Genomic DNA, 19,215 nt, shown 5'->3' with positions numbered 1-19,215 from the left:
ATAATTTGGTATAATGTAAGAAAGCTTAAGATTCAGATTGATTTATACCAAATATTTATTAACTTCTGATTATAAATCTAGAAAATATTACGAAAATCGAAACAAATTAAAAAAACTCAATATTCGCATTCGCATCCGCATTCGCGAATGTCGGTACAAGATATTCGCATTCGCATTCGTATTTGCGAATGTTCAAAAAATGACATTCGTTACATCACTACAATACTGACGAATATAGATGCTAACTGTTTGTCTGCGTACGAAGTAACTCGTAGTTGGCTTTCGCGAAGAGATTTCTGTTTACTTAAAAAACACAGTAAACGTCATACGTTTAGTTGTAGCAATATGGTTGATAACATATTTATTTTTACGTTCAAATTCAAATATGTACTAAGTAAGTCTTGTGGCACCAACACGGAGGCGTGTGTGAATATTACTTCTTCTCTTCTATTTTATCTTTGTTTCCAAGATTGTTCATATTTCTTTACTTCGTATTTCGTATTGGCTTTTTGGGGTGTTTTTTTTTAATTTATTATTTAGTATTTTTAGTAGAAATTAATTTTTGCGTTTCGATTTCCACTTCTAAAATGGTTCTCAAAATACAAATCAAACAAATTATTTTGATCTGTTATGTTTAAATTCTATCTTATTTTTCATATTGACAAAACAGATATAGGTATATACCTTTTAAAGTAGATGATTTTAAAATGTGCATTCCTAAGACGTTTTTATTAGAGGATACTTCATTCAATTACTGAAATTTTTACTTGAGAATAGTCATAAGAAAAATCATAACACGTGATTTATTTTTAAAAAATTAACCACACTCAATCATGACACTAAAAGTTTCTGGCTATTAATTCCATTGCTGTTTGTTAAAAAAACCAAGAAAAACCCATGATACTACCCCGACATGGTATGTATTAGATTTAAAATATTTTCATGATGAATGAATTCCTAACAAGGAAATTGTTTGTCATTGTTGGTGATGTCTTTTTAAAGACAAACACATGCTATTGGTTTTTCTAGCGGTTATTCTCAAATTAAAGTTAATTTCGTGTAATCGAATTAGAATCAGAATTACATATTCTTTATTATCACTAAAAATTATACAATTTTATGGACAAAGCTTACAAAAAGTTAAAAAATAACAATAACAATAATTACAATATACTGAAAGTACATAAATCGTCAATATTACAATAGTCCTGTCGCCAGGGGGGGTACAACGGCCTCGTTAATTCAGATGGACTTACCCAAGTTTTTTTTATGTATTTTGACCCGTAGAACACGAATTTTTTGGGTAACAGTTGATCCGGATGTCGATAAGATTGTTATAGACCAAGAACTTGAGGAATCAAATAACAGCGATTTTTGGCAAAACAAAACAATATTTTGTATTTTTTGGGTCATTTTAAGCAAAAAATATTTCTACAAGTTTTTTAGTAGGATGCACAGTTTTCGAGATAAACGCGGTTGAACTTTCAAAAAATCGAAAAACTGCAATTTTTAAACCCGAATAACTTTTGATTAAAAAATAAAATAGCAATTCTGCTTAGCGCCTTTGAAAGTTCAAGTCAAATTATGTCGGTTTTGATTATTTGCATTGCTAAAAATTTATTGTGTTATTGTTAAACAAAGCTACAAACAACTAGTGCGTGAGTGATGTTTCTATGATTTCTCATTTAAAATCGAACGAGTAGGTAGAATAGGTACTAGTGCAATCAAGACTATTTCTACGTTACATGCGTTAAAACACATGTAAAAGCACGGGAAACCCTACGTGTTTATAGCTTTGTTAAACAATAAAAAAATAAATTTTTACCAATGGAAATAATCAAAACCGACATAATTTGACTTAAACTTTTAAATGCGGTAAGCAGACTTGCTATTTTATTTTTTAATCAAAAGTTATTCGGGTTCAAAAATTGCAATTTTTCGATTTTTTTAAAGTTCAACCGCGTTTATCTCGAAAACTGTGCATCCTACGAAAAAACTTGTAGAAATATTTTTTACTTAAAATGGCCCAAAAAATACAAAATAGTGTTTTGTTTTGCCAAAAATCGCTGTTATTTGATTCCTCAAGTTCTTGGTCTATAACAATCTTATCGACATCCGGATCAACTGTTACCCAAAAAATTCGTGTTCTACGGGTCAAAATACATAAAAAAAACTTGAGTAAGTCCATCTGAATTAACGAGGCCGTTGTACCCCCCTGGCGACAGGACTACAAATAAGACATAATGAAATAGAACATAAAACAAGCCATTACAAAATTGAAATAAATTGCAAATTGCATAATAAAACCATAGGAACTGATAAGTTTAAGTTGCTGCATATGATACCCAAATATAGATAAAAATATCTACTTTAGTTGTACGAAAGAATTAACCTCCAATTAAGTCCTACCAGAAATGCAGCTCATACAGGGTGATTGATTAGTGGGGTAAAGCTCAATAGATCCGCTATAGTAATAGATAGCAAGAAAAGTTAATAACAAAAATTTTAGCCACCTTTGAGCTTCACATTACAAAATTAGTTAGATGGTTACAGGGTGTTGGATAACATAGTGTCAGACCAAAGTTATGTTTTTTTTTAATAGAAAACCCTATATTCTATTTTATATTCGAAATCCTGTTAACTTCTTCATCACAAAAATATAAAGGTTTGTTATGTTATACAGGGTATTTACAAAGTTATAACCAATTTTGTATGAAAATCGTAACAAGTTCAACTCCCTGTATAAATAAAAATAAGCACAACAGGAATGGTTTATTCATGCCACATTTTTTTAATTATTGTCAAAATTTTCAAGAATTATTGACATTGCTAATTTTCTTTATTTCAAATACAGGGTGAGTCAAAACGCAAGTACATTATTTTCTCAGTAATTTTAAATGGAACACTATATATTTTATATCACTATTGAAAAGTACCATTACCGGTACTTTAATTTTTGTATAACATTCCCTATGTCCAAATTTAGTAGTTTTCGAGATATTTTCATTTTTCAGAGCAAATTATTTTAGGTGTCATTATTTTAGTGTATTAAGTAAGCCAAGACTGAATTGACAATTGACGATTACTGATTATCAATCCGGTAATCAATATAAGAATGTAGCAAAAAGAAATAAAAATAATTTATTAGTAATACATTTTACAAAAAAAAAAACACAACCACAACATGCAACATTTTTGAAACAATTAAAAACTACTTTTTTATGTAAATGCAACAAACAAAGAAAGAAAATTAGTAATAAATTTTACAAAAAAACATACAAACACAAAATACAACATCTTGTGAAGACAATTAAACACTACTTTTTTATGTAAATGTAACAATGTAACAAATAAAGAACGAAAAATAATTTATCAGTAATATATATTGCAAAAAAAAAATGTTTGAAAAAATTAGAAGCTACTTTTAATAAAATATTTTTAATATTTCAAAATTACTTCCTAACACATTTATGCACGCCTAAAAACGATCATTGAATGAGGTACTTACTCTACGAAGCATTTGTAAAATACACATCGAAATACACTTTGTATTCTATTTTTCATCTGATCCCTTGTTGTTGGAGGTATTTTATAAACTTCATTATTAACGTAACCCAAAAAAATCAGTCCAATTTATTAAATTCTGGTCATTTGGGTGGCCACGCTACTGGTCCATTGAGAAATGAAAATACCTTGAAAACTAATAAATTTAGACATAGGGAATGTTATATAAAAATTAAAGTACGGTAATGGTACTTTGCAATAGTGATATAAAATACAGGGTGTTCCATTTAAAATTACTGAAAAAATAATGTACTTGCGTTTTGACTCACGCTGTATTTTATATAAAGAAAATTAGCAATATTAATCATTCTTGTAAATTTTGATAATAAGTAAAAAATATGGCATTAATAAACCATTGCTGTTTTGCTTATTTTTATTTATACAGGGAGTTGAACTTGTTACGGTTTTCATATAAAATTGGTTATAACTTTGTAAATACCCTGTATAACATAACAAACCTTTAAATTTTTGTGATGGAGAATTTAACAAGATTTCGAATTTAAAATAAAATATAGGGTGTCCCATTAAAAAAAACATAAGTTTGGTCTGCCACTGTGTTATCGAACACCCTGTAACATTATAACTAATTTTGTAATATGAAGCTCAAAGGTGGCTAAAATTTTTGTTATTAACTTTTATTGCTATCTATTACTATAGCGGATCCATTGAGCTTTACCCCACTAATCAATCACCCTGTATATATATTGACACTATTTTTAAAATCCTTTTAAAGTCATGATCTTATTTCTTATTCATCGAATGTTATTTTATTTTCGACTACACAAGGCCATTAATTTAACCATAATTTTGAAATTTGGAGTGGACAACAAAATCGTTCCTAGAGAATAAAATTTACTTCAAGTACTTTAAATCAATAATTTCAAAAACCCAAATTTGATTCATAATGTAAAAACATATTGGAAGGTCTCTCTTATTAAATATGGCGGGAATTTTGTAGATAGGATTAACAGCAGTAAATATGCGGTTAGTATATAGTTAAATTTCATTGATTATTCCATACATAGAGATTCTGACCAATAGAAAGCTACATCTAGAATATTGATATAAAGAGAGGAGTAAAACAGGGTTGTGTTCTGTCGCCGGTACTATTTAACCTGTACAGTGAAGCCATATTTCAGGAAGCAATAGCGGAGCTAAGTGGATAATATCCAACCTCCGATAGGAGAGGGAACTTTAAGAAGAAAAAGAAGAAGAAAGCTACAGAAATAAAAATTACAGCGATTATTTCATTCATAGGAGATTCTGACCAATAGAAAGCTACAGAAATCTGAATTAAATCGATAATTTTTGATAATCACCCGTCGTTAAGTATATTACGTCAGATGCCCTTCGTTGCTACGAAAAAATACATTCAGTGACATTAATGACAATTAATGTTTTAAAAATTATAAAAGTGATGACTTTCAATCGTCAAATATTTATAAAAATTGTGTGTTTAATGGTACTTACATAAATAAATTACAATAAAATTTTGGTTTTGAACAGTTTTATTCATGAAATAATCGCAACAAATTGCACTCGACCTCTGAAATTAATATAGAATTTTTGCTCTCGTGACACTTTGACATAATTTCACTCGCCTTCGGCTCGTGAAATTGAAACTGTCAAAGTGTCACTCGGGAAAAATTCAATAATTTCAGAGTTCTTGTGCAATTACTACTACTGATTATTTTTTCATGATTTTAACTTCCAATCGTATAGTAAGATATTTGATCACGTGTTTAATTCTGTCCAATCAGATTAAAATTATACTGAGAATTATCTACTGTAGAAAATTACCGATAGAATTTTTTTAAGTAGATTATTTCTGTTTAATGGCAACCAGTTTCTTAGTTTTGACAACTGTCACATTTAAGAAAATATCCATAATATACGTATTAAAAAATAATCTTACGAATATCACACGACAGTAAGAATAAATAAGAAAATAATGCTTCATTTTTACTCAAATTTGTTGTCATTGGGCAATAGCCACTCGAGCCCTGCGGGCTCTCGTTTCTATTGCCTGATAACAAATTTTCGAAAAACTGTCGCATTATTTTCAATTTATTCTCACTCTCTTGTGATATTATACCCGATAATTTTTGATAATTTCCCGTCGTCAAGTATTTTACGTCAGATGCCTTTCGTTCCTACGCAAAAATACATTCAGTGACATTAATGACAATTAATGTTTTACAACTTGTCACAAAGAACACCAAGAAACAGGTTTAGTAAATATTCAGGCGAAGATATCAATATAATATTAGTTAAAATGATTTAAAAAGATAGTTTTATTCATGAAATAATCGTATCGAATAACTCTCAGCTCTTAAATTATCGATTTGTTTTGCCCTCGTGACACTTTGAAACTGTCAAAATGTCCCTCGGGATACAAGTCGATAATTTTATAGCTCTCGTGTAATTACTACTGAAAATTCAGTCCCGACTTTATCCCTTATGACTTTGAGAATGCTGAAAGATGAAATCAAGAAAAGTAAATTATGTGAAAACTGTTTGATATCCTAGGGAAATCTGCGTGAAAATTGAATTTTCTTTTGTAAAGAAAGTCGCATGGGCTGTCACGATTTTCTCCCTTATGCCATTTTACGAATCGGTAGAGGAGTAGAGATTCTATTTTTAAAAATTTTGACATAAGGGCTACTGGTGTTCTAAGGTTATCAATATTATGACCTAAACATGTAATGTTAACAGGTCATTGTCCGTGATTTTCTTCTTCATGCTACTTAAAAATATGTTAGTTTTCACGATAAGTAACCTGCAAAAAAAGATATAACGCTAGGTCATGAAAACTCAATCGTGAAAATTCAATTTTCAGAAAAACAGAAAAAAGAACTTGGTTCAATTCTAAATTTCCTCTTTTTTGCTTATATCATACGACATTTTCAGTACACAAAAAGTCATAATACTCAAAATGGTTGAACTTCGTATTTGAATCCGACGGTCTATGGCGAGTAGTAGGTACAAATTGATTGCATGCTTTCTTTATTAATTTCCCTTCTGAGGAAGGTTTTGTAACAGCATAGTTAGTTGTTGACAACATTTAGCGGAAATTAAACAAGAGTGTTCTGTTTTTATGTGTTGTTTCAGAATTTTTGAAAAACATTTCAATTTCGGAAAGGGTTTCTTGTAGCCACGATTTAATAGTGAAAAAGCTGTGTTTTAGTATTTATTTAAAATGTTATTAACCAAAGATTTCGAATAAACAAATTAACTTTTGTTTCAGCTCCCAAACCATGTGCCGATCACACTTGTAGAATGTTCTGCCCACACGGATTTGCGTTGACACAAGACGGTTGCCCTTTGTGTAGGTGTCGAGATCCTTGTGATGGAATAAACTGTCCTAACGCATTGGAATGTCATCTTGAAGAGCTAGCCTGTGCAGATCCTCCTTGTCCTCCAGTCCCAACATGTAAGCATATTTTTTGTATTACAAAAAGTCATACTTTCCACAATACTATTAAAACTAATTGAGTGGTCGTTTGCCAAAAGCTGATATGTCCATTTTGGCTACTTTTAAAGAGAGCAAATTCAAATTTCTACTATGTCCATAAAATCACAGTTTTAGAAATATCATATTTGGTTTTGAGTTTAATTTTCTTACAACTATCCATATGAGTTTATAGATAACCTAGCTACAAATTTTATAAAATTTTTCTGTTAATTTTGCAAAATGCAAAAAATTTACGGATCTAAGTGCACATATCAGCTTTTGGTAAACGTTTTTTAAATAAACTACTGGCGACATTGTAATAAAATTTGGTGGGTTTTAAGAGGTAGTTTTTTCGCATTTTTTGACATTCAACTAACAATTTTCTATTCACCATTGGCGCGCATACGGGTAATGGTCTAAATTTTTTTAAAAGAAAAAAATAGTAAGCCACTGAGGTATTTCAAATTAAAGATTATTTTTGAATCCTCGTTTAGTTTATAATAAAAAACCTCTCTTGTCTTATTTTCATATGGTGCACTATTTTTATGTAAAAAAATATATATCTTAACGCGTAATTTTCATTTATTAATACATTATCAAGAACTATCTAATAAAAAAATAGTAAACAAGAACAATAATAGAAAATAACACTAATAAGATTTAAACCAGGATCAGTAGAATTTTATATTCATCATTGGCACCCGTACGGGTACTGGCTTGAATTTTTTTAATGAAAATAATAGTACGCCACTGAGGTATTCCAAATTAAAAATGATTTTTTTGCACGATTGATCATTTTTGACTGTTTACCGTGACAGTTTTTACGTCAGTAGGTGACATTTACTAGCAACTCGACGGTAAGTAATCCAACTCGACGGTAAGTACTCCAACTCGACGGTAAGTAATTCACTTACCGTCGAGTTAAAAAATCTCTTAATTTTAATTTATCTTTTGAAAGAATAAAGAAAACTAACGAATTATTTATTAATATTGAAACTTATGGTACAATTTGTTAATTTTTTTCTTCAAATACGCGATCAAAGTTGAAAACTTGGAAATATCAATGCCATCATAAAGAAAAACGGTGGATTTAATCATTGAATATTCTGCCCAGAGGCTTCCAGGAGCTTTCAACTGCATATGTCTTTGAACGAAATATGCCAATAGAGTCTTTTCTTCGATTCTTAAATTCTTGCCTTCGCACCATTTTTTAAAACTTTGGTAGGTATTTTGATAACGGATTTTGGATTTTTCTGGAATAATTGCGGAACACCCTTGTTATGCACCCTACTTACTACCTAACAACCAAAGTATCTATCTTGATAAAATGAATGAAACTAGTCAATATGACGAAAATGTTTAATTTTATAATTTATAATGGTATCAATCGTGCAAAAAACGTCATAAGCATGTCGAACGTTAAGGGTAACCGATCTCAGACAATTGTCTTCGATCGGTATAAAACCCTTACCGTTCTCCATACTTAATATACTATAATTTCGTCGTCCAAGTTACGATAAAAAATATATCTTGTCTTTTTTTCATATGATGCGCCGTTTTATGCAAAAAATAAAACATCTTAACGTCTACAAAGTATTTGAAATAAGTTTCTCTGCATATGAAAACTACCTCGAATACTTTGTAAGCGTTAAGGTGTATTATTTTTTTGTATAAAAACGGCGCATTATATAAAAAAAGGCAAGATATATTTTTGTCACAAATTATACGAGCAATTAAAAAATGATTCTTAATTTGACAGATCTCAGTGGCATACTAGTTTTTTCTTAAAAATAAATTTACACCATTACCCATACGCGCGCCAGTGATGAATATAAAATTCTTCTGCCACCAGTGAAGAAGGTCATTTTGAACACATGTTATAGCTTTGAGCGTAGTTAAAATCTTATTAGTGTTGTATTAGATAGTTTTTGGTATAACTTATAATGTATTAATGAAAGAAAAATACGCGCCAAGATTTTTATTTTTTTGCATAAAAATGGTACATCATATGAAAATAAGGCAAGAGAGGTTCTTTATCAGAAATTGTCCATGGAATTCAAAAATAATTTTTAATTTTGAATATCTGAAGTGGCGTACAATTTTTCTATTTAAAAAAATTCAAAACATTACCCGTATGCGCGCCAATGATGAATAAAAAATTATTATTTGTATGTTAAAAAATGCGCAATAACTACTGCTTAAAATTTACCAAATTTCATTGTCATACCTCAACCAGTGTTAGAGTAATAAATAGATTGGCATCTTGAAAAAAAATTTTCAACACCCCGTATCTCGGAAACGAAGCATTTGCGGACATATGTTTATCGAGCAAACTGTACTTATTTTATATGTAGAATTACTCCTTACAGTTTGACATACTTACTTATTTATGACTTACAACTGACCACAGAATTAAAAAACAACATTCACAGAAGTAGAATACCAAATACCTTAAAATTAACGAAATATTATTATCATAAAATATATAGAAAGACATAAGCAATTCTGCTTGTTCATTGGCGGATTGATACCTCTATGGAAGGTTGTCACTCTATTTTTTGCGCGGTCTCTTGATATTTCTTCTGATGATTGGTGATTTATCTCTTGCTATTTTGACCACACGAGCCTTCCCCTTTCTGGAAGAGTTACTCCATTCTTTTTTACTATTTAGTGATCATTGATTTATACACTGTACATTACATTTTTTCCGTCTTACCTCCTTTTTGATCTATCAGCCTAATTCCTGTAATTCTTCTCAATACTGTCATATTAGCAGTTTCCAGTAAACTTGGTGTTATTGCTGTGTCGATTGTTGCTTCTGGTGCATATGTCATTATTGGTCTTACACTGGCTTTATGAATTATTGACTTCATCTCAGTGTCAATATGTCGATTTCGCGATATAGTGTTATTAAGGCATCCTGTCTCCATAGCTGAACAGTGTAGTTCCCTATTCCTATTACTTGTTCAACACTGATGCTATCAATTTGTGTTTTACATCTGATTGGTTCTTTGTTGATTACTGTTATTTTAGTTTTCTGAGATGAGATTATTATAATAAATCCTTTCGCTCTTATGTTAAATATGTGTCTCTTATATCAACTGTGACTAGTCTTTGTACATTATCTTCATCTTGGGCTATCAGTAATGCGTCGTTTTCGTAACTGACTATTTTACTTTTTTGTTTCCCATTTTGTATCCTCTTCCTTTGTTAACACTTTTGATCATTTTATCCAGGATTGAATTGAAGAGCATAGGACTCAAATACCCCTGTCTTATTCCGCTGCCTATGTCTATAGATTCTGTAAGTTGTCCATCATTTCTGACTTCCCTTTTGTTTTTGGTAGATGTTTTCAATAATTTTTATGATGATTAGGGGGATAGGCAATACATGTATCCTTTTCTATGTATTGTGGTTCTATTACATCCTTTACCTCCGTTTTTTGACCTCTGATAAAGCGCCATATTTTCTTCTGCAGACCATAGAAATCATGTTCCATTTCTCTCGAAAAACGTTCTTAGTGATCATTGTTTTTCTTCTTACAACTGCATGTGTTTCGTTTGTTACGGTATTGTAATAATTATCGTATACCTCTTATGTCTTGGTTGACATATACTTCAAGTAATCTTTTTCTTTCCTTGACATTTTTCCTTCACTTCTGTATAAAACTATGGAGTTCTTCGCCTTGGGAATGATTTATTTATATTTATGTTTCTTCCACCAAGAACTTCCTTGGTCGAGGCGAAGATATTAAACTTCATTTTGTCGAGCCTTTTTCGACTCCATCACTTTCTTTGATATATATGTTTTTTCTTCTTTCTGTTATTCTTTTTTGTAATAGGTTTCTTGTGGAGTCATGCTGTAAGCTTTCGACTTTTATCTTTGTGGTGTATTCACCACAGTTTTCACCAAGTTTGCTCACCAGTGGATTGTGATTCACTTTTATGTCTGCATATACTGTGGGAATATGTTCTATTATCTATTTGATTCCCGACAAAACATAAATATATCAAATAACATATATCAAAGAAAAAAAAATTTTTTTTGTCTTTTGTCTGGCCCCTAAAGACAATTAAAATTGAGAGAAAATTCAAATTATAGCAGGCAGCCCAAAACAAGCCCAATTCCAGGTTTGGCATTCGTTCTGACACTCAGTTTTATAAATATTTTGATTTTCCTTTCCTTTAAAAACTATATCAAACTCCAATCTCAACAAACTGATATATATTATTACAATGAAATACGATAAATGTCATTATAAGATATAATGATGTGATGTTACAAGTGTTCGAGTGCTTTTTGGGTCGTTTGAAATGCTTTAAATACACAGAAGATTTTAAATTTTTAGTTCTAAGTTATTATGAGTTTTTGAGGCGTGAAATTTTGGAAATCTTATTTTTAAACAACATTGAATATTATTATGTAATAAAAAAATGCGCAAATTCTCTAATAGGGAACGCCAAAATTTCACGCCCCAAAAACTCATAATAACTTAGAAGTACAAATTTAAAATCTTCTGTGTATTTAAACCATTTCAAACGACGCAAAACTGCACTTCATTATATCATGAGGTCACATCATTATATCTTATAATGACATTTATCGTATGTCATTGTAATAATGTATATTCTTTTTCTCATAGGCATCTTTCAGTGCGTCACAGTTTTTCGATTTCTTTCTAACGCATTAAATTGTATGTGACAGAAAAAAGGCAAGTCCGTGATTACAGACATTTATAACATTAATTCTAGTTGTCGATAGATGGCGCTATAATCGAAAAAAAAATATTTACGAATTATATAATATATCTACGAATTAAATCTGTATAATTTTTAAGACTATACAAATCAAAGAAAATACCATTTTATAAATGCAATAAACACAATTGATTTGTTTTTATGCCAAATTGCAAATAAAATGTGACAACTGTCAGATTTAACTAAAATGTCATGTTAGAATAAATGTTATAAATGTGTATTATCACGGACTTACCTATTTTTCTATCATTTGTGAAGCACTGAAAAATACCCATGAAAAGGTTACCAGTTTGTTGAGATTGTAGTTTGATACAGTTTTTGAAGGAAAGGGGAGAACTATCAAAATATTTATAAAACTAAGTGTCAGAACGAATGCCAAACCTAATGAATTAATGGCGAGTACTTTAAATACTATAATGATATGACGTCACCCCAATGAGGGCGCGTTTTGGGCTGCCTGTTATAATTTGAATTTTCTCTCGATTTTAATCGTCTTTAGAAGCCAAACGAAAGACAAAATAACTTTTTTTCTTTGATGTTTTAAATTATTTTCTGTTGTGATTTATAGCTTTTTTTTCGAATTTAAAATTTTATGAAAATTCCGTATACTAGTTGGACATCTTTATACTATCTGCTATTAGTCTGGGCTGATTATCGGAGAATAGGCCATTTTTGGGAAAAGTTATTTACCAGCAATTTTATTGCTGGAATCGAATCTTATGATTGTATATATTAATAATATAGATATGCAAAGTCCGCAGATAGTGTGCTACTTTTTTTATAAACAAAATGGCGCCCGAAAATCGTGTTTTTTTCCATTTTTGCTCTATAACTCCAAAGATTTTACCTTTAGACCAAAAACACCCAAATAAAAATTCACCGCAATTAAATTCTGCATAGAGACGTGTTTCTTCCGATTTACTTACTTACTTTACTCCTCTTGATTCCTTGGAACATAGGGCCTCTACAGTCCCCCTCCATTCATCTCTGTTTCTGGCCAGGGCTTTCACTTCTTTCCATGTTAACCCATTGTCTTCTAGCTCTCTGGTAATATTTCTTTTCCAGGATGTCATTGGTCTGCCTTGTTTTCTTTTTCCAGTTGGTTGGTAATCCAGGGCTTGTTTGGTTATATCATCTTCATTTTTCCTTAATGTGTGTCCAATAAACTTCCATTTGCGTCTGTTTATCGTTTTGGCTATCGGCTCTTGATTAGTTTTTCTCCAAAGTTCCTTGTTACTTATCCGATTTGGCCAATATATTTGCAATATTCGTCTAAGGCATCTATTTACAAATGTTTGAACCTTTTGTATAATCTTTTTCTCTATTTTCCAAGTTTCTGCTGCATATAGCAAAATACTCTTTACATTTGTATTAAATATCCTGATTTTGGTTTTGGTTGTTAATCTATTGGACTCCCATGTTTTCTTCAGCATATAGAACGCATTTTGGGCTTTAGTTATCCTTCCATTAATTTCCTCTTCTATTCCACCGCTAGCGTCAATTATGCTTCCCAGATAACAAAACTTCTGTACATTTTCTACTTCTTCTCCTTCAATGAATATACCCATTTCTCTTTCCGTATTTATCTTCATAAGTTTGGTTTTTCTTGTGTTAATCTCTAGTCCTATTTTTCTTGCTTCTTTTGTCACCTTTTCTGTTTTTTTCTGCATATGTTGTCTTTTTTCGGACACCAGACATATATCATCTGCAAAGTCTAGATCTTCAAGCTGACCGAAAGCATTCCATCTAATTCCTGTTTTATTTTTCGTTGCCTTTTTCATGACCCAGTCAATTAAGATCAGAAATATGGTTGGAGATAGAATACACCCCTGTCTGACTCCACTGTCTATGTTGATTGGTTCTGTGAGTTTCCCATTGTGCATGATTTGTGCGGTATAGTTTTCATAGAACATTTTGATAATTCTTATATATTTTAATGGAATTCCATATCTCTTTAATATTTCCCACATTTTTTCTCTGTTAATCCGGTCAAAGGCTTGTCTAAAGTCAATGAAATTTATATAGATTTTGCTCTGCCATTCTATTGTTTGTTCTACAATGTTTCTTAATGTGTTAATATGATCTGTGCATGCTTTATTACTTCTGAAGCCCGCTTGGTTTGGTCTTAACAACTGGTCTATAGTTTCTTTCATTCTTTCTAGTATCATCCTTGTCATGACTTTACTCACTGTAGAAAGTAGTGTTATTGCTCTCCAATTGTTGCAATTCGTTTGATCTCCCTTCTTGGGTATCTTTACAATTATACCTTTTTTCCAATCATCAGGTATTCTCTCCTCCTGCCATATTCTGTTTATTAGTACATACAGGATTTCTTCCGATGTTTCTCTATCTGCTTTCAGTAGTTCTGTGGTAATGTTATCTATTCCAGCTGCTTTCCCTCTTTTCAGCTGTTGTATTGCTTTACTTACTTCTTTTTTTGTGAATTCCGATTCGGTGAAGTTTAGTTCTTCCTTTATTTCTTCATTTTCCATTTCGTGTTCTATTGTTCTGTTGGCATATACTTCTCTAAAATGTTCGATCCATCTCTCAACTATTTCCTTTTCATTCTTCAATATTTTCCCGTTCTTGTCTTTTACATGCTCAACGTTCATTTTTCCGCGCGAGCTTAGTTTTTTCGTCGTTTTATATAGAGTTCCCATGTCGTTGTTTTTTGCTGCTGTTTCTGCTTTTATTAACAGTTCTTCGTTATATTGTCTTTTGTCGTTTCTCGCACTTTTTTTAACTTCTTTATCTTTCTCTCTATATTCTCTCTTCATTTGTTCCCTATCTCTTAGATCATTTTTTAGAATTTTACATTTAAGTAGTTTCCTTTCGTTTATCTTTTCCCACGTGCTTCTCGATAGCCATGGTTTATTACTTCTTTTTTGTATTCCTATCGTTTCTTTTGCTGCTTGTGTATATACATACTTGCATTTATCCCACAGCTCTTCTATCGTGGCATTTTCTGTGTTGTAAGTTTTATTATATAATTCTCTTAACTTGGTCTTATATTCTTCAGTACTTTCATTTCCGTCTTTGAGCCAGTGAACGTTATATCTTTCTCGTTGTTCCATTGGCGTTTTCTTACTTCTGGCTAGTTTGAGTTTGATTTTGGCTCTAATCAACATGTGGTCGGACCCTATGTCTGCCCCTCTCATTGCTCTAACATCTAAGAGTGAGTGCCTCCATGTCTTATCTATGGTTATGTGGTCAATCTGATTGTGTGTTTGTCCATCAGGGGATGTCCATGTTACTTTATGTATGCGTTTGTGTTGAAATATACTTCCACCTATGACTAAACTATTTTGGGTGCAGAAATCTATAAACATGTTACCATTCTCATTAATTTGTCCCAATCCTTCTTTCCCCATTACAGTTTCTCTTCCACTATTATTCGTTCCTATTTTGGCATTCATATCTCCGATTATCATCACAATATCTTTTTTATATTTATTTTGTATTTTATCGTATGCCATCTGTAGCTGTTGGTAAAACTCATCTTTTATGTCCTGTTCCTTTTCATTTGTTGGTGCATATACATTAACAATTATTAGATTTTTATATCTCGCTTTGAATCTAGCCATTATTATTCTATCCGAGATGGCTTCCCATTCTATTAGGGCATTTGTTGCTTCTTTTGAAATCATGAATGCAACACCACTCTCGTGTCGGTCTTTTTCGCCACATTTTCCCGAGTATATAACCGTTTTGGCGTGTTCAATTCTTGTTTTTCCACATCCCTTCCATCTAATTTCAGATAATCCTAATATACTAATGTTATTTTTATCCATTTCTTTTGCCACTTGATGTGTTTTACTTGTTTCAAACATTGTTCGGACATTCCAACATCCTATGTACGTTGTTTTTCTCAAGTCCATTTCCGTGGCCATTTTCGTCATCGCGTTATCGTGGCCGATCGTCATCCAAAGATTTTACCTTTAGACCAAAAACACCCAAATAAAAATTCACCGCAATTAAATTCTGCATAGAGACGTGTTTCTTCCGATTTACTTCGACGAAAACTTTCCCCGGAAAAAGCGGGTTTTTCCAACAAAATCTTTAATTTTCAACTAAACTTTTAGATAGGTAGTTGTTAATCAATAATTAAATAACTTGGTATCGTAAAAGCACTTTCCGTATATATTATAATTCCAGAAGCCAATGGAAATTGAATGAACAGTTTAGCAACAATTGAAATGTTAATTAAAAATTTACGGTCGCTATAATAACGACAATAATTATGATGCATAAGAATAACTATAATTTTTTCATAAAAAGACACTATACCTATCTAATGTACCTTACAGAATTGAAATTGGACTATTTAAGCGGCCTCAGGATATTTTAAAATTATAAACAATTTTTTGGCTTAAAAACAAATAGAATACCTCGGAAAATTTTAAACTAAATTAAATTGTGAAAACGGTATTCAAAAGTCAGCGGCAGGATGCTTCTTTTAAAAGAAAGAACGTTTAATTATGACCAGTGGTTCCTGAGATACAACTGGTCAAATTTGACCGAAATTTACGGCAAAGATATAAACAATAGGATCATAATTTTCAAACCGTCACCTTTTTATTTTTGTCCTCTTTCTCCACACCAATTTTAATATCTTTAAATCCTCATAACATATATTATTATAATAAAAACTATCGATAATACGTGTGAAAATTGCCAAAAATAGCAAAATTCCAATCAAAAATTAGGTTGGCGAAAATGTAACCCTCAAAGTTCAAAATCGGTATACGTTCACAAAATGCATTTTCTCGGCTTCCCATGGAGCAATTTCCTTCATTCTTTTTTTGTTCCCAAGTAACTCGATTAGAGCCATCGAACTAACGCATTATTAAATGTCAAACTTGCTTTTGTTTTGTTATAAAAAATTAATTTATTTATTATAACACAATATTTTAATTTGTTTAAATAAAAATTGTTTAAATAATTATACAGCTTTCAAATGAGAATATTTATGTTTTTAACTTTAAAAGGTACACTTGTAGTAAGTTTATCTAAAAAACTACCTACAACTGGAAAAAATATGTAATTTTCTGTTCTTATAAAAAAATTAATTTATTATAACAAAACAAAAGCAAGTTTGACATTTAATAATGCGTTAGTTCGATGGCTCTACTCGAGTTATTAGGGAACAAAAAAAGAATGAAGAAAATTGCTCCATGGGAAGCCGAGAAAATGCATTTTGTGAACGTATACCGATTTTGAACTTTGAGGGTTACATTTTCTCCAACCTAATTTTTGATTGGAATTTTGCTATTTTTGGCAATTTTCACACGTATTATCGATAGTTTTTATTATAATAATATATGTTCTGAGGATTTTAAAGATATGAAAATTGGTGTGGAGAAAGAGGACAAAAATAAAAAGGTGATGGTTTGAAAATTATGATCCTATTGTTTATATCTTTGCTGTAAATTCCGGTCAACTTTGACCGGTTGTATCTCAGGAACCACTCGTCATAATTAAACGTTTTTTTCTTTTTAAAGAAGCGTCCTGCCGCTGTCTTTCGAGTACCGTTTTCACAATTTAATTTAGTTTAATATTTTCCGAGATATTCTATTTGTTTATAAACCAAATAATTGTGTATAATTTTAAAATATTCCTGAGGCCGCTTAAATAGTCCAATTTCAATTCTGTAAAGTACATTAGATAGGTATAGTCTTTTTATGAGAAAATCATAGTTATTCTTATGCATCATAATTATTGTCGTTATTATAGTGACCGTAAATTTTTAATTAACATTTTAATTGCTGCTAAACTGTTCATTCAATTTCCATAGACTTCTGGAATTATAATACATACGGAAAGGGCTTTTACGTTACCAAGTTATTTAATTATTGATTAACAACTACTTATCTAAAAGTTTAGTTGAAAATTAAAGATTTTGTTGGAAAAACCCGCTTTTTCCGGGAAAAGTTTTCGTCGAAGTAAATCGGAAAAAACACGTCTCTATGCAGAATTTAATTGCGGTGAATTTTTATTTAGGTGTTTTTGGTCTGAAGTTAAAATCTTTGGATTTATAGAGCAAAAATTTAAAAAAAACACGATTTTCGGGCGCCATTTTGTTTATAAAAAAAGTAGCACACTATCTGCGGACTTTGCATATCTATATTATTAATACATACAATAATAAGATTCGATTCCAGCAATAAAATTGCTGGTAAATAACTTTTCCTTGTATTTTCCTAATTAACCCAGAGTATATCTCTGTTGTATAGGGTTCGGATTCCAGTGCTAGAATTATCACACACCAATAAAATACTTCATTTAACCTTAGTTCTAGTCACGCAATAATTATACAATATTTTTTTCATATTATATGTAGGAAAAAGATTGGTTATATCTGACAAATACCAGGATATAATATACATGCTCATCATCTATATTGCAGATAAATTATATATTGTGACATTGATTTCAAAATAATTGTTAATGTCAAGGCAATGTATAAAACACGCACACTTTTTTCACGTTTTGAATTAACACCTTTTCGTCCTATCCCATCACGATTCGTTTGCATTTCTAGTTATTAAATAATTTTGTGGCATTCAACGATTTCAGTGAATTCACACAAATTATTACGAAAGACGATACTTAAAGTCCGTGAACTTTACGGTAGAAGGGAAACGAACCGAAAGACAAAAGTACACAAAAATATTTTTCTTTCCCGAGGCAGTAACAAGAGATCTTCGTGATTTGGACACACCTTTACTATTTACTATTTATGGACAGAGATGGTTCGAAGTCACTTTCATTATCATTTGTTACTAGGTAGGGCATTAAGTTATATTGCATTACGGTATTTTAAATGGTATAGCCTGATATTTTATAATTTAAATTAGTCGTCTAAAAAAATAATGACATATAACAGTTTTTCTGCACTTTTTTCTTTTTGTTAGTTTTACAATACCAAAAATATTATTTATTATCGTTTCATTAACAACAAATATGGCAAATGATAGTTTCTGGGACACTTTTTTTCTCTTTTATGGCCTTTGGAAGCTATGCCAATTTAGCCAGCAACATTTCTTAAAATTAACGCCTAACTTAACCTACCACGTAGAATGTAGAATGTAGAAAATGGGGCGGCCAAGAGATTTTGATACACTGCGACCTTTGCAGATATATTGTGTTTCCCCCTCTTTTAAAGCAGTTCATCTAGCTTGGTCCTCTTAATGAGGCTCAACAGCCTTGATAGTGGCCTTTTCATGTAGCCTGGTGCTCCGGTTTTTCCTCCCCGAGTTCTAGAAACTGCACTCGTGCGAGACCTTCACAATAACACAGAACGTGTAGAGCAGTTTCCTCTTCTTCCAGACAGAACCGACAGGTGTCCTCTTCTGTCAGGCCTATGAGACCCAAATGTCTATTGAGTCTACAGTGTCCAGTCAGCAGACCCACTATCATTCTGACAGTGCTGCGACTGCG

At 31.1% G+C, this 19,215-nt stretch overlaps 1 protein-coding gene across 1 annotated transcript in view; it reads left to right on the top strand.

Moving 5' to 3' along the window:
- The window catches only part of LOC114329915 (balbiani ring protein 3), a 298,548-nt gene that overhangs the window by 171,097 nt on the left and 108,236 nt on the right, over nt 1-19,215 (top strand). Inside the window, exon 5 of the mRNA XM_028279193.2 lies at nt 6,812-6,997. Coding sequence (XP_028134994.2) covers nt 6,812-6,997 — 186 coding nt within the window. The remainder of the gene's footprint in view (nt 1-6,811; nt 6,998-19,215) is intronic.

The sequence above is a fragment of the Diabrotica virgifera genome, chromosome 6, assembly GCF_917563875.1.
Source record: "Diabrotica virgifera virgifera chromosome 6, PGI_DIABVI_V3a".
In the NCBI taxonomy this organism is placed as follows: domain Eukaryota; kingdom Metazoa; phylum Arthropoda; class Insecta; order Coleoptera; family Chrysomelidae; genus Diabrotica; species Diabrotica virgifera.
Note: the sequence above shows the minus strand (reverse complement) of the source record. Positions and strands in the feature narration are given on the sequence as shown.